This window comes from Pavona decussata, unplaced genomic scaffold (genome assembly GCF_977016875.1).
Source record: "Pavona decussata unplaced genomic scaffold, jaPavDecu1.1 SCAFFOLD_217, whole genome shotgun sequence".
NCBI classification, from domain to species: Eukaryota; Metazoa; Cnidaria; class Anthozoa; order Scleractinia; family Agariciidae; genus Pavona; species Pavona decussata.
The window spans coordinates 1520277-1533819 of NW_028145622.1; the positions used below are offsets into that span (position 1 = coordinate 1520277).

Below are 13543 nucleotides of genomic sequence, written 5' to 3' on the forward strand. Positions count from 1 at the left end.
GCGTTTTCTTTGGGTTTGCTTTACTGCGACCTATGATTGGTTGGCAAAGTTCGCTCCACTTTCTCATTCATCGAGGAGGCAATCAAAGACCCATCAGTCACATGCTTGAATGTAGCTTCAATGTGTTTCCCGCGCCCGGCAACGGCCACATTAATTTGCATCGAATTCTGATTGGTTCATTGTGCTGTTTACGTCTTTTGCGCTTGGCCAGAGTACTAACGTTTGTTTTACTTTTGCGATATTCAATCGAAAACTGCTCGGATGTTCTTCAAGCGTTGCTAATAAAATTGTTTTTGCTAACCAATAAAACTAAATTAAACTTGAATTACTGTTTATCAAACTTACTGTTTGAGTTTCTGACGGATCCTTCGCTGCCTCTTCCCCAGTACCTTGCAGCTTGTTTTGCTCGCTCACCGACCTACCCCTTATCTCCAGCAACTTCTGGTTGTTCTCGTCAATCTAACATTGGTCAAGATTTCTAATACGTCCCAAATAAAGACCATAATAAATTTCAAAACCCTTACGATAAATACCAGTAATAATGAGTTGCCATTTAGAATTAAAAAAATTTCATAAAACGGCTGGACTTTTGTTAAAACTGTTCATTTGAAGTAAAAGTGAACGTAGCTATATTTCGATCAAAAACCTTTGCTCTTTTTCTTTCAAAACATGAAAAGAAAAAAAAAAGTCAAAAAAGGCAATTCAAAGCAATAAAAACTGGAAATCAATAAGTTCACTTGTAACTTTCTGAGAACTATTGTTTTCTTTAAGTTTGATTTTTCCACTGATGAAGGGCTAAGCCCGAAACGTCTGGACTTATTTTAACATAATGACACTCAACACTCGTATTCGAGAACTGTATTTTATCTTTAACTGCTTATAAGTACAAGTGCCACGCAGCTAACGAAAATTTTCCGTTCAACTTTTATTGTTTTCTTTGCCTGTATCTGGTTCCCGCTTGGAGCACCACGCTTCTAGCAAAAGTATGTTATGATTCCTAGTTTGCACATAGAAATGACAGAGGATACGTCAAGTTTCTGTTATATAATAAACGTTGCAAAACTTGAAAATATCTATTTTTCTTTTTATTTGTTTGGGTACAATGAAGGATACGGCTAATCCCTTATCACACCACGTGATGGCTTCCTCAAACTGATTCAGCTGAACACAGGCACTTGCTCCTAATAAAACAGAATGATGTCAGTTTGGCATTTAACTTGACTAATGTTAGAACTGTACAATGCCTCCACCAATCAGTTAAAAAATTCGATAAGTACTCTAGCAAAATGTTCACCTTCGTGATCACGTGCCTCTGTATAGTCAACAGAATTAACATATCAGTGAACAAAAGCTGATTATAGATTACGTAATGCCCATCTGACTGCTGTGAAATAATTGATAAAGCTTTTACCACTTAAATCACTTATTAAAGCCCCGAAAAGCTCTCCTAGATTTTAAAACTCTGATTTCCTCAGGTGCTATTTGTTTTAACACTATTGCAAAGCAAATACGAGCCACGCGCTCATTGGACTTAAATTAGAATAACAACGTAAATTTCCAACCGTTTTCTTAGGTGTCTCTTACCTGTAAAAATCGCTTTGACGTAAGACGGTTGCAAGTCAGTGGCACTCTTTGCATCACTTAGTGAATAATGGAATTTACCTGCGCAAAAATCAATGAAAAGAAATATAAGATGTTGACCAGCGCACGATTAACACATATGATTCTCAAACTCATTACTAATTCATGAAGAGAAAACAAAGGAAATCACTACCGTGAAGGAGGTTTGGAAATGTGATCTTAATTATCATAAAATTTTGGGAACTTTTGCTTCGAATTTCTCCAAGAATTATCAATAGTTTGAGAAGCTCATATCAAACACTCGAAAGAGTGTTTCCACCTATTTCCAAATACCTCAAAGTTGGTTAAAAAAAAAAACTCGGCTGCACCTCGTTTTTCCAACCTACTTCTCGATGTTTGGAAATCGGAGGAAACACTCTTCCTCGTGTTTGATCTTTTATATCTTAACTGTTTGTGGAAAGACATTAAGTTTACAAAACTGTGAAATCTCAAAACTTCTCACCCAGATTAAAATGTGCTGTTGCTCTGTTGCTGTACAGTTTGGCGTTCAGTTCTTCATCCTTGCAGTTCACTTTGATTCCTTTGGTGTAAAGCAATATGGCATTGCTGAAATCTTTCTTTCTGAATTGATCATTGCCCTCATTCTTAAAGAGCTCTGCTGCGGCTGAAATGAAAGAAGATAAAAGACATCTTGCATTTTCCTATGTAAAGGTTAAGAAACTGGGCGTTGTTAAGGTGATGCTAGTGCAGTCCTTTTTGCTACTGCGGCATATTGTAAGTCATTATAAACAACGTAAACTGTTCCAAAGCACATTTTTAGCGTTAGTAACGTCAGGCAATTTTACTGATTTTCTTCAGGGCTTTTTTGAGTTCCTTAGCTTGCGGGTCGGGGTGGGGCTAGTTCATGCTCTCTCGCTCTTCTCATCTGCAACATTAACGCTACATGATATATTTTTCCGCACAGTACACTGTACGTTAAAATTAAAGAAATGCCAAAATGGTATAAAACAAATTATAAAGATACAACGGTAAATTTTTGTTAAGGGTAAGGGGGGGAGGGAGGGGGGTCAAAAACAAGATATCACGGTCTATAATGGGGAGGGGGGGAGGCCATTTGTTTTTCAGGAAGAGAATCATTACTAAAATTCCTCACCTCTTAAAGTAGTTTCATCATCAGTATTCAGTGTTTTCTCAGCAGCAGTTGTGATGTCAGATTCATTTGCATTGTCCTCTCCGCCTGCATCTCGTAGCTTTTTTTGTTCATTGAAAGACCGGCACCTTAATTCTAACAACGTCTGGTTGTTCTTGTCAATCTTACTTCAAGTCAAGACTTGTAAGATCGATAATAGTTGTAAAAGTTATCAATAGTTAACTAAACCGTCAAACTACTATAAGCATAAAGTCATATTTGTAAGGTATCTTGATTTTCTCATTTGTTTGTTTTGGTTTTCGGGAATTAAAGAGAAACCATAGCATTGATATTATCAGGGAAAGTAAAAACAAATTATTTCTTCAAATTAGTCTTGCGCGAGGTGGTACAGAAAAGCATGAATGAAAAAAAAATCATAAAATTTGAATTTTGATCCCAATTTATCGTTGTAGCATCTGTAAAGGATACGGCTAATCCTTTTTCACACCACGTGATGGCTTCCTCAAACTGATTCAGCTGAACACAGGCACTTGCTCCTAATAAAACAATAATATTAGTTTGGAATAATTTTCTCTTAAAAAATGGGGTGGTTCATATAATATTCCCTTAGGGTTACTTTTAAGGACACCAAGCAAAGGCCACCCTTGCTGCTGGGTAAGCTTTACTGATGTCTTTAAACTCAAAATACTAAAATTTTGTACGTGACATTTATATAAACAGTATTGTAAAAATTATGATGCATCACTTAAACCCCTATAAGTACAACATAAATTTTCAGGGAATGTAACATTAAGCGGTGTTAAAAATTCGAACTTTGACACAGCAAACTACGGCGCCTCGGTGAAAAGGAATGTACAGTGTTTTTTTTTTTTTTTTTAGAAATATCTTACCTGTCACGATTGCTTTTAACAATGACGGTTGTAAATCAGTAGAAACTTTAGCATCATTCAGCGAATCATTAAAATTTCCTGAAGAAGAAGAGACCAGAGGTAATACATTAAAAAGGTTTAATTTTAACGTACTCTTTAAAGTTGCAATATTAAAACACCTTGGTTAGGCAAAGCCTAAAACATGTTAAACATACTGACCTGAACAAAAATACGCGACCGCCCTGTTGCTGTACAGTTCGGCCTTCAGTTCTTCATCCTTGCAGTTCACTTGAATTCCCTCCGTGTAGAAGTGAATCGCGTTGGTGAGATCATCCTCTCTGTATCTCTCATTGCCTTCAGTGTAGTAAACCTCTGCTATAGCTGAAACAAAGAAAATTAACAGAAGGTTTGTGCTCTTATTCTAGGATGAGCGGCGGGGGGACAAGTACGAAGCATAGTGAAAGTGTCAAACTGTTGTAATTTTGTATAAAAAAATGATGTGTGGGAAAGGAGTGCTTGGGATTTATTCAAACTCCAGAAACCATGAGGAGTTCGGTACGGGTAAGGGATTAATTGTGGAATCCTCTGGAGAAGAAATGGAATCTTTAATTTAAAACGGCAGTTACAGTTTTCCGCAAGAAAAATATGGTTTAAGCAAAGGAAATTAAACAAAAGGTACGCGAAAGAAACGTTGAAAGAACTCCTTAGTTGGTTGGCAAAATGTCTTTTCCTCAACCCAGACGGTCCCATAATCCCTCATTCATACCAATCTACCAATCTACATCAAATTAGAGTGTCTGTAAATCCTGGTCAAGTGGGGACTTTTAAAAAACGCGCAAAGAAAAGCAAGTTTTAGTATAGCCACTTTAAGTCGAAGGGCCCGTTTAATGATGAATTGAGTCATGCTCTATTTAACAAAATGCTTTTGAAACTGGAATTTTAACGACGTGGACACACAGCAAGATGAAAAAAAAAATCGAACTTTTGGATAGAAATTTAGTTTTGCAGAATAGTAAGAGAAAAGCCCATCTTTGTGGCTATAGCTCTAGCCTTTTTCGGGGAAAGGATTATGTCCAGGACCCACTGTCCAATATATTCCTGCAGCGCATGTTATCCAGGGGAGGATTAATATTGGGGCGCCTCTTTAGGTCTTCGGAAAAAGGAAGTAACATGTTTCTTCTCACCTCTTAAAGTGGCGTCATCAAAATCCAGCGTTTCCTCATCAGCTGGTGTGACGTCATTGTCAATTTCAGCTTGGGTTGGACTCCTCGCCATGAGTGATGGAACTTCCTTCCTAAAACGGCTATGGATCGAATATTTATAAGCTCCTTTTTTGTAGAAAACAGAAATGGCTGTATTAAGGAAACATCAGTGAGTTCTAAAGTCAAAGAAAAACAAAGAGGACCAAGATGGTCACCTTGAGTTCGGAAAATCATTAACAACAACAACAACAACAACAACAACAACAACAACAACAACAACAACAACAACAACAATATTTATTAACTCACACTTTGACTAATTACAGGGGATCGTTATATACATCACAGGTTAATTAAAGAGAATAATGACAATAGTAATTTAGGTAATTGAAGCCTAGAGGCTAAAGGAACCGTAAGGTTTTCGAGTTAACCTCTAGTAACTATTTACAGTTAATTTTGATTAAAACAAAAGGAGCAACGAAGAAGAAAGAAACCAGACCGAGTAGTACACGTCATCTAAAGTCCTTTGTGGACCTCAGAGAAAAGCAGTATTCACCCTTTAAGTGTCACTGCTTTAATACTTACGTTGTCATCAAGAGTACCCTCCCCTCCCTCCCCCCCCCCCCCCCCACTCAATCCTCGCCCCCTTCTCCCTTCGCCCATCGAAGGCCCCAGAAGACCAAAAAATACCGATCTGGATAGGATTAAAATAGCTGGGCTGACGTTCTTATTCCAGTCAGGCCAAAAGTCGAATACAGTGGACGAAATTAATACCTACCTCAGTAGCACAAAGTATGATTTACATCTCGGGACATGCAAGGGTGCCCAGCTAGAGGATAAAATTGTTATTCGCCCAGATTAGTAATCAGTTGTTGTTATATGAAATACAAAACAGTTATTAACAGTTACAAAAAGACAAAACATTCAAAAAAACTTCTACGAAAAGCAACTTACTGACTACACCCAGGAAAAAAATTAATCACTAAAAAGTCTTTTAGACGTTAAAGTAAGACTCGGGTTGGTGTAGAGGGAAAAATTATATACCTGGGTAGTTTTCAAAATGCACATTTCACTTCACATTAACAACTCAGGTAAACGTTTCTTTGACGTGTTAACTACACGTAGTGACCTCATCTCATGACTATAAAAACGTTGACCAAAGATCACGAAAAAGCAAACAAATAAGCTATGCTGGTCACACAATCTGACGATACCTTCAAATTTATTTATTATAAAAGACGTATAAAGGAAAATTATGGTTTTATGGTTCAAGGTAAATTAAAAACTTCTTACTTTTTTTTCACAGACACACTGAATCTTCTAAAGGCGACTATTAATTCGTTCTAAATGGATTCTACTGAAGATAAAACTAGGTTTCCTTACGTGCTTGTCCACATATCATATCTTTAGATTACTTTACTCGAGTCTTTGTATTTCCCAGACAATGTCATAAGTTTAGGTAGTTGTTTTTCATGGGTGTTGGCCTTCGGAAGCATAAATGCACTCGGGAAAGAAAGCTCACGCTTATAATACTACGTTGCGATTTCTTGCAGGCAAGGATCGTGTATGCCCGTTTTTTAACACGTTTGAGTGGCGTCACGGCCGTTTCGCGGAATTTCTGCGCTCGGTGATTCTTTATGACAGTCTCATCAATCGACTGTTCATGTTTTACTTTTAGTCACGCAATGTTTTTTACATGTCTTTTTAGCAAAGTATTTTGTTTCGAATTTTCCTTCTACGAACAGTTTCTAATTCAGAAAAAAAAGTGCGCCCCTACATTCAGTTTCATATAACAAAATGTTCACAATTTGGTGAGATATTCATCCTCCGTCCTTCTAAACGCGTCCTTGCTGTACTTTGTCTCTTAACTGTTAAGCCATACAGTTCCCGTACAAAGCCATGTGTAAGAGTAAATACCGGCAAAGCTCTCCTCTAAACTCTCTCTGATCTTTGTCTTCTATGATTATAAAAGGCAGACAGACGTGGCATTGCATTCATGATAACAGAATTCAAAGTAGAATGAACGACTGAACTTAGAGTGTTCCTAAACCCGGGATCTAAGTGTAAGTAAAACGAAACAAGCCTCCTGCAAGCGAACACAGCATTCAACTCGGAGCCCAACTGTCCCAACTCTAACGTTAAAACGTTAGATGCAAGTTGAGCTAGTATTCTTTGTTTCCTTATTAAAAGCGGAACGACCAAACCTTAGCGAAAATTCAAGTGTAAAGAAAATTTGAGTTGTTTGAAACTTCTCTCTCTTCTCTTAAAACTCCCTGTTGTTGTACTAATTGGCAGTGGGCGTCATTAATACTAATTTGAATTTCATTTTCAGTTGAATTTACAGCGCATAAATTTACTTTTAGTCAAACAAAGATAAGATAAAAGTGGTTTTAAGGGATATGCCAGAGAAATCTATTGATTCATTTCGCTGGATATCTGTTCGGGAGGGACTTTAAATCGCCTCAGAAATTCGGATTTAGTTTCAAAGAAAATCTAAAGTTTTCTTCGGGAAAATATAAGCTTAAAATTTCGAAACACTAAAAATTAATTCCCTTCGTTTTCGAAGAGGCAAATATGTCGTTTAAATGCAAACAAAAGTTGGCTGACATTTTCATAAAGCAAAAAACAACTAGTAAATTCGGGGGATACGATTCCGGTCCCTAAAACTTTCTGCAAATTAAAGAAGAATTGTTACGGAGCCTTTGCTGTATGTTGGTCAAAACTGCTCATAATATTTGAGAAAGAATCTTTTTTCTATCACGAGATTTGCTCTTACAGTACTGGGAGAAAAATATGAAACGATTTCTCCAAGGACGAGTAAGCTATAATACATTTTTAGCCATTTCCCCAAGATACATACTTAAGAGAACCTTGCAAAAATTGGATAATTTTTCAAGTTGCAATTCATTTCCATCCGAGCCAACTGCAGCCAAAAATGAATAATACTAGTCCTAGTGCACTGGTAGGGTTATTGTTCACAAAACTGAACCATTATCTTGACGTTTTACAACCATACCTGTATGATTTTTTTGCTATTCAAAGTGTCACTTAAAATAGGTGACACTGCATACATTTAAATCTCTACCTGAAGCATCCGAAGAAATCAAACTGTATTAGCTTACACAAATATGTCTTCAAAAGGCCGCGTGACAGAACGATCTGGGAACACAGGTAACAACGTTTGAAGTGTTTTGCTTCAATTTTCTCATTAGGTGCCCCCAATATATCTCTCTCCTTGAACAGTTGTTAATCCTGGAAACAAAATTCAATGAAGTCGTTGTTGGGTTCAGTATTAAACAACTTGCACAATTTGGTGAAATTGCCACTTTTTCAATCCGAAATTAAAAGGACGGAATTTGTCTAAACGAAGTGACTGCCCTTCTACATTAAAAGCGTTAAATAACATAAGCAGATACTTGACATTCAAAGCTGTTCTTACCTTAAACTATTTGTGTTTTAACACTGTATAAATTGCGGGCAAAGCCGAGATAATGAGTTACTTGCTTCGACGAACTTCTCGTTAGATAATGGATCTTCCAAACCTACGGACTTGCTATATTTTCATCGCAAGAAACTGAAACCTTTTTTCATGAGTCATTTACTTTGTCAAACCCAACATTGAAAAGCGAAATTTCAAATTACGAAACATCTTTATTCCAAGAAACCGTATTATTTATCATATTTTATGAAGTCATAGAAATAAGTTTTTAAAAAACCCAGGATATAGATGAAATTTTAGCCCGGTTAGCGAGGAGAAATTAGCGTGATTCTTCGCTTTGGTTGTCAAAAAAATTTTCACGCCCTGGGTTATTTTATGCAATGGATTGTGTTTCACGGTAAACTGAACAAGCCACGCAGAGACTACCCCCACCCCTTCCCCTTTACTCCTGCTCCGAAAACTGACTATGTCTGGTATACACCACGAAGTTTTTCTTGACAAGTCTGCATTTCAAATACGAAAGTTTTAATTTCGGTTGTCCGACAAAATTTGTCAAGTTTCTCTTTGAACTCTCCTTGTTAGAAGACTGATGATCTAGGTTTTGAAGACGTTCACCGAAAACTTGGTAATCTTTTTCACGAGAACAAGTCAAAATTAAAAAAAAAAAATGTCAAGCATAAAACTTGCTCGGTGAATCAAACTGTCCTAAAATTATAATTTTGACTGCGCTTTCAATTGTACCCTTATTGTTTCTTGTCCCAGGGTGTTATTTACAGGTCGCATTTCTTCCTTTGTGACGTCTTCGAGTTGGCATCTCAAGTCGAGGGCGTACATTTGAATTGTAGATTAATGGTAAATTATTCGTCTTTTTCTCTCACCTATTACCACGAGGAACGTTACAGCAGGACGAACAACAGTGAAGCCTAAATAAGTTCTTATAGTTATTCCCCGGACAAACCATTCGCCAAGTTTATTCCATGGAACGGTCCGTCTATAACAACATGGAGGGGCATTATGGTGTTATGGCAGATTTCCGTTTTGTACACACCATGACAAGGTTGACTTGGACCGACGCTTTCAACTTTCCATACATTTCCCAGTATTTTTTCCCGCGAACTATTTTTAGTAGCAGTTCACGGCTGGTTCGCTATACAGACAAATGTATGGAAAGTTCAAAACACGACCGGACGCTTTCTGGCACAGTTACATCCCTCCAATTTTTTTCTTAAAATCCTTTACCTAATGCCAAAAGTTTCCAATTGAAGAATTTTTCAGAAGCGATGTTTTATTAAAATTATTTGACATCGGATTTCTATACAAACACTGTGATTTCAAGCCTGCTTGCCTACTCGTCAAAATGGCGTCAAAAACCGTGATTAGGCCTATTATATAGCCTATACCTTTATTGCAAATGGAATTGAAAAGCTTGTCTGTTGTTGTTATTATCATTTAATCATTGTTATTAGAGAACTAGAAACACTCCGTAAGATACGGTAATAATTATTGTCATACAGATCAGTAGCCCAGAAAGGAGAGACCTGGGACATTTTTCAACCAATCTCAATTCTCCCCCCTTTCAGCATAAAAACCAAAAAAAATCAAGCAACAGCCAAAATTAACACCAGAAAGCAATTAAGTAGTATATAAAAATCAGAAAAAAATAAAAAATCCGACCACTTTTTCAAAAAAAAGTGTCCCAAATCAAGTCTCCCTTGATTTGCGTAAAAATTATGGTGAAACCAAAAAAACAAAAAAAATTCCAAAAAAATTCAAAAAAATTTTCAAATAAAATGGATTACTCACAACTTTCCTCAAAACAATTAACACAAATTTGTAAAGAACGACAGATAAAATATGCAGCAAAGATGAGAAAACAAGAGAAGATTGAAATTCTCTCACAGAATGATCAAGATCCTTCAAAAATAATCCACTCAGAAGCTAAAAAAAGAACAACAGATTACACTAATAACTATCGAGACAATGAAGAACAACGAGAAAAAGCAAGAGAATGTTCACGTCGTTGGAGAAAAAACAACCCTGAGAAAGCGAGAGAATATTGGCTTCAATGGATGGCGCACATTGAAAACGAAAAAATTCAACAAGAGAAAGAACTAGCAGAAAGCTGGAGAGAAAACAATCCTGAAAAAGACAAACAATATTGGGAAAAATGGATTGAACAAATTGAAAAAGAAATTCAAAGAGAACCAACAAATTATTGGGAAAAAAATCTCGGGAAAATTATGGGATAAAAAATTAAATGAAATTTTGATTTCCACAGAAATTCTCTGGAAATTATTCTCTTTTGAAATCATACTTAACATTTCCAATCTCAATTTTTCCATTTTTCACAGCATCAGCAATTCGGTTTGCTGATATTTGAAGTTTTTCCAATGCTTGTTTTCTTGTGTCAAATTCAAGTCTTTCATTTGGTGACTCAAAAACAAATTTTCTCAATTTTTTTTGTTTTGAAGGAAAACCAAAAGCTTTTCTGAGTTCATCGTTTGTGTATGCCATTTTGTTCTGAATTTTTTTTTTATTTGCCATTTTCAAAAGACTTGCATGAGTTGGATAAACTTTGATTTCATCACTTTTTGAAATAATTTGGTTCAAATAATCCAATGATGAACCATTGAAAAAAATTTCAAAAATATCTTTTCCACTCACTAAAATTTTTAATTCAATTTGTTCTTTTTCCATTTTATATATTTTTAAAAAAAAATTTAAAAAAATAAAAAAAATTCAAAAAAAATTTTAAAAAAAAATTTAAAAAAAAAATATATAAAATGGACAGATTGAAAGTTCCAGAATTAAAAGCTGAAGCAAAAAGGCTTGGACTGAGAAGATTCAGTCGATTGAGAAAAGCAGAACTCGTTGATGCGATAAATCAAGCTCTTGAACGAGAACGTGAAAGAGCTCGAAACCTCTCACCCATTTTTGATGAACCAGTTCCAGAAATAAATTCACAAATTATCCAACCAACAAGGGCAGTGAAAAAAAATCAAGATCAAATTCAAAGAAGAAAAGTTGAAGAAAAAAATCGCCAAGAAATCAGAGAACTTGAGGAAATGCTTGGTTTGAGAAAACCAACAAGCCCTTCTCTTCCAAAAATCAAAATATCAACACCCGAAGAAATCGAGAAAGACAAAAAAATCTCAAAATTGAAAGAAATCAATAGAATAAGAGCAAAAATCACAGAAACAGCAACTGCATTGAGTGGTTTTGCAAGACAATTTCGAATTGAATCAGAAGGAAATTTTGATGAAAGTGAATTTATGCAATTTGTCAAACCAGATGTTTTGCGATTGATGAGAGAAAATCGACAAACAAGAATTAGACTCATTCTCAATTGCTATATGACAAGAACTGATTTGACCAACGGAAATATTATAACTGCTTATCCATATTTTCATTCTCAAACAATTGAAAATCATGAAGGGACGAATGAATCAGAAATCATTGACTCTATGATTGAAACAATCAAAGAAAGATTTCAAAATTTCACTAACAGAGGATCAAACTGGGTTCTTGAAAGAGTTCTGTCACTTGACGTTCAAATGACACAATACATCCCACTCAGAGGGAGATCATACATCCCACTGCCAAAAATTCTAGCAAACAAAAAAGCAATTATCAACATGAAAAATGATGATAATGAATGCTTCAAATGGTGTGTCACCAGAGCACTTTTTCCTGCAGATAAACATCCTGAAAGAATTGACAAAAATCTCAGGGAAAATTCAAAAAGACTCAATTGGAATGGACTGAAATTTCCAATTGATGTGAAACAAATAACACATTTTGAAAAATCAAATCAAAACATTTCAATCAATGTTTTTGGATTTCAAGAAGTTGTTTATCCTCTTAAAATATTCAAAGCTCCAGAAAGGCAACACCAAATCAATCTTCTTTTGATTGCAGATTGTGAAAAAAAGCATTATTGTCTCATCAAAGACATGAGCAAACTGTTGTCAAGTCAAATCACAAAACACAATGGATCAATTCATATTTGTTTAAGATGCTTGAATGCTTTTCAAACAAATGAAAAACTTGAAATTCACAAAGAGATTTGTCAAAGCAATGAATTCATCGAAATGCCAGAAGAGGGAACTTTTATCCAATTCGAAAATCACATTCGCTCACAAAAAATGCCATTTGTCATTTATGCTGATTTCGAGAGTCTTGTTGAATCAATCAGCGGATGTGAACCAAATCCAAAAAATTGTTTCACCAACCAGTTTCAAAAACACAAACCTTGTGGGTTTTGTTATCACATCAAATGCTCTTTTAACGAAAATCTTTCAAAAACTGTGACATATCGAATGAAAAGTGAAAACGCAGACATTTCTCAAATCTTTGTTGAAATGATTGAAGATGATATCACAAGGATTCAAAATATTCCACCAAAACCCTTGATTATGACACAAAATGACTGGAAAGATTTCAATGAATCAACAAAATGTTGGATTTGCCAAGAAGAATTTGAAGAAGACGAAAAAAAAGTCAGAGATCACTGTCACTTCACTGGGAAATTCCGAGGAGCAGCTCACAACTCATGCAATCTAAAATACAGAAAGCCATGGTTTACTCCAGTGATTTTTCACAATCTTCAAAATTATGACGCTCATCTTTTCGTCAAGAATCTCGGAAAAACTGAAGGAGACATCAGATGTATTCCAAACAACGAGGAAAAATACATTTCATTCACAAAAAAAATTATTGTGGGAAGCTGGATTGACAAAGAAGGAAAAGAACATTTGATCCGACATGACATCAGATTCATTGATTCTTTCAAATTCATGGCATCTTCTCTTGATGCATTGGTCAAGAATCTGGAAAGAGACAAAAAGATTGAAACAAAAAAAAGTCTTTTGAGAGAAAAATTGAAAGAAAGAGGAAAAACCCTGGAAGAAGAAAAACTTTCTGAAGAAGAAAAAAAAGAACTGGGAGAAAAACTTGATCTTCTTTCAAAAAAAGGAGTTTATCCTTATGACTTCATGGACAACATCAACAAATTTCAAGAAACAAATCTTCCCCCAAAAGAAAAATTTTATTCAAAACTCAACGATGAACAAATCACACAACAAGACTTTGAGCATGCTCAAAAGGTTTGGAAAACTTTCAAATGCAAAAACATGGGAGTTTATCACGATCTTTATCTCAAAACAGATGTCCTTCTCCTTGCTGATGTTTTTGAGGAATTCAGAAACGTTTGCCTTGAAAACTATGAACTTGATCCAGCATGGTATTTCACTTCTCCTGGACTTGCATGGGATGCATCTTTGAAGAAAACTGAAGTGAAACT

At 35.6% G+C, this 13543-nt stretch overlaps 3 protein-coding genes across 6 annotated transcripts in view; 1 reads left to right on the forward strand and 2 right to left on the reverse strand.

Moving 5' to 3' along the window:
• LOC146459752 (phosphatidylglycerophosphatase and protein-tyrosine phosphatase 1-like) overlaps positions 1–13543 on the forward strand; it is a 74822-nt gene that overhangs the window by 15588 nt on the left and 45691 nt on the right. The window lies entirely within an intron of this gene.
• The window catches only part of LOC146459753 (uncharacterized), a 59941-nt gene that overhangs the window by 7514 nt on the left and 38884 nt on the right, over positions 1–13543 (reverse strand). Inside the window, exons 10-15 of one of the 3 annotated variants that reach the window (XM_085088997.1) lie at positions 3200–3267; positions 2735–2894; positions 2084–2245; positions 1585–1662; positions 1114–1181; positions 346–459 (exon numbers count right to left, since the gene is read on the reverse strand). The exons of the other annotated variants lie outside the window; for them this stretch is intronic. Coding sequence (XP_084945123.1) covers positions 346–459; positions 1114–1181; positions 1585–1662; positions 2084–2245; positions 2735–2894; positions 3200–3267 — 650 coding nt within the window. The remainder of the gene's footprint in view (positions 1–345; positions 460–1113; positions 1182–1584; positions 1663–2083; positions 2246–2734; positions 2895–3199; positions 3268–13543) is intronic. 3 annotated transcript variants of the gene reach the window in all.
• Positions 3477–8354, reverse strand: LOC146459754 (hsp70/Hsp90 co-chaperone CNS1 homolog). Its single transcript, XM_085089032.1, has 6 exons — positions 8242–8354; positions 5581–5631; positions 4785–4928; positions 3820–3981; positions 3622–3699; positions 3477–3484 (listed from the first exon to the last, which is right to left on the reverse strand). Exons 3-6 carry the CDS (start codon positions 4873–4875, stop codon positions 3477–3479), a joined length of 339 nt encoding a protein of 112 aa, XP_084945158.1. The 5' UTR covers positions 4876–4928; positions 5581–5631; positions 8242–8354.

Coding starts and splice junctions, on each gene's coding strand:
- LOC146459754 (XM_085089032.1), bottom strand. CDS start 4,875: ATGGCGAGGAGTCCAACCCAAGCTGAAATTGACAATGACGTCACACCA. Junction 3,982..4,784: donor TGATGACGCCACTTTAAGAG/GTGAGAAGAAAC, acceptor TCTTTGTTTCAG/CTATAGCAGAGGTTTACTAC. Junction 3,700..3,819: donor GGTCGCGTATTTTTGTTCAG/GTCAGTATGTTT, acceptor CTTCTTCTTCAG/GAAATTTTAATGATTCGCTG.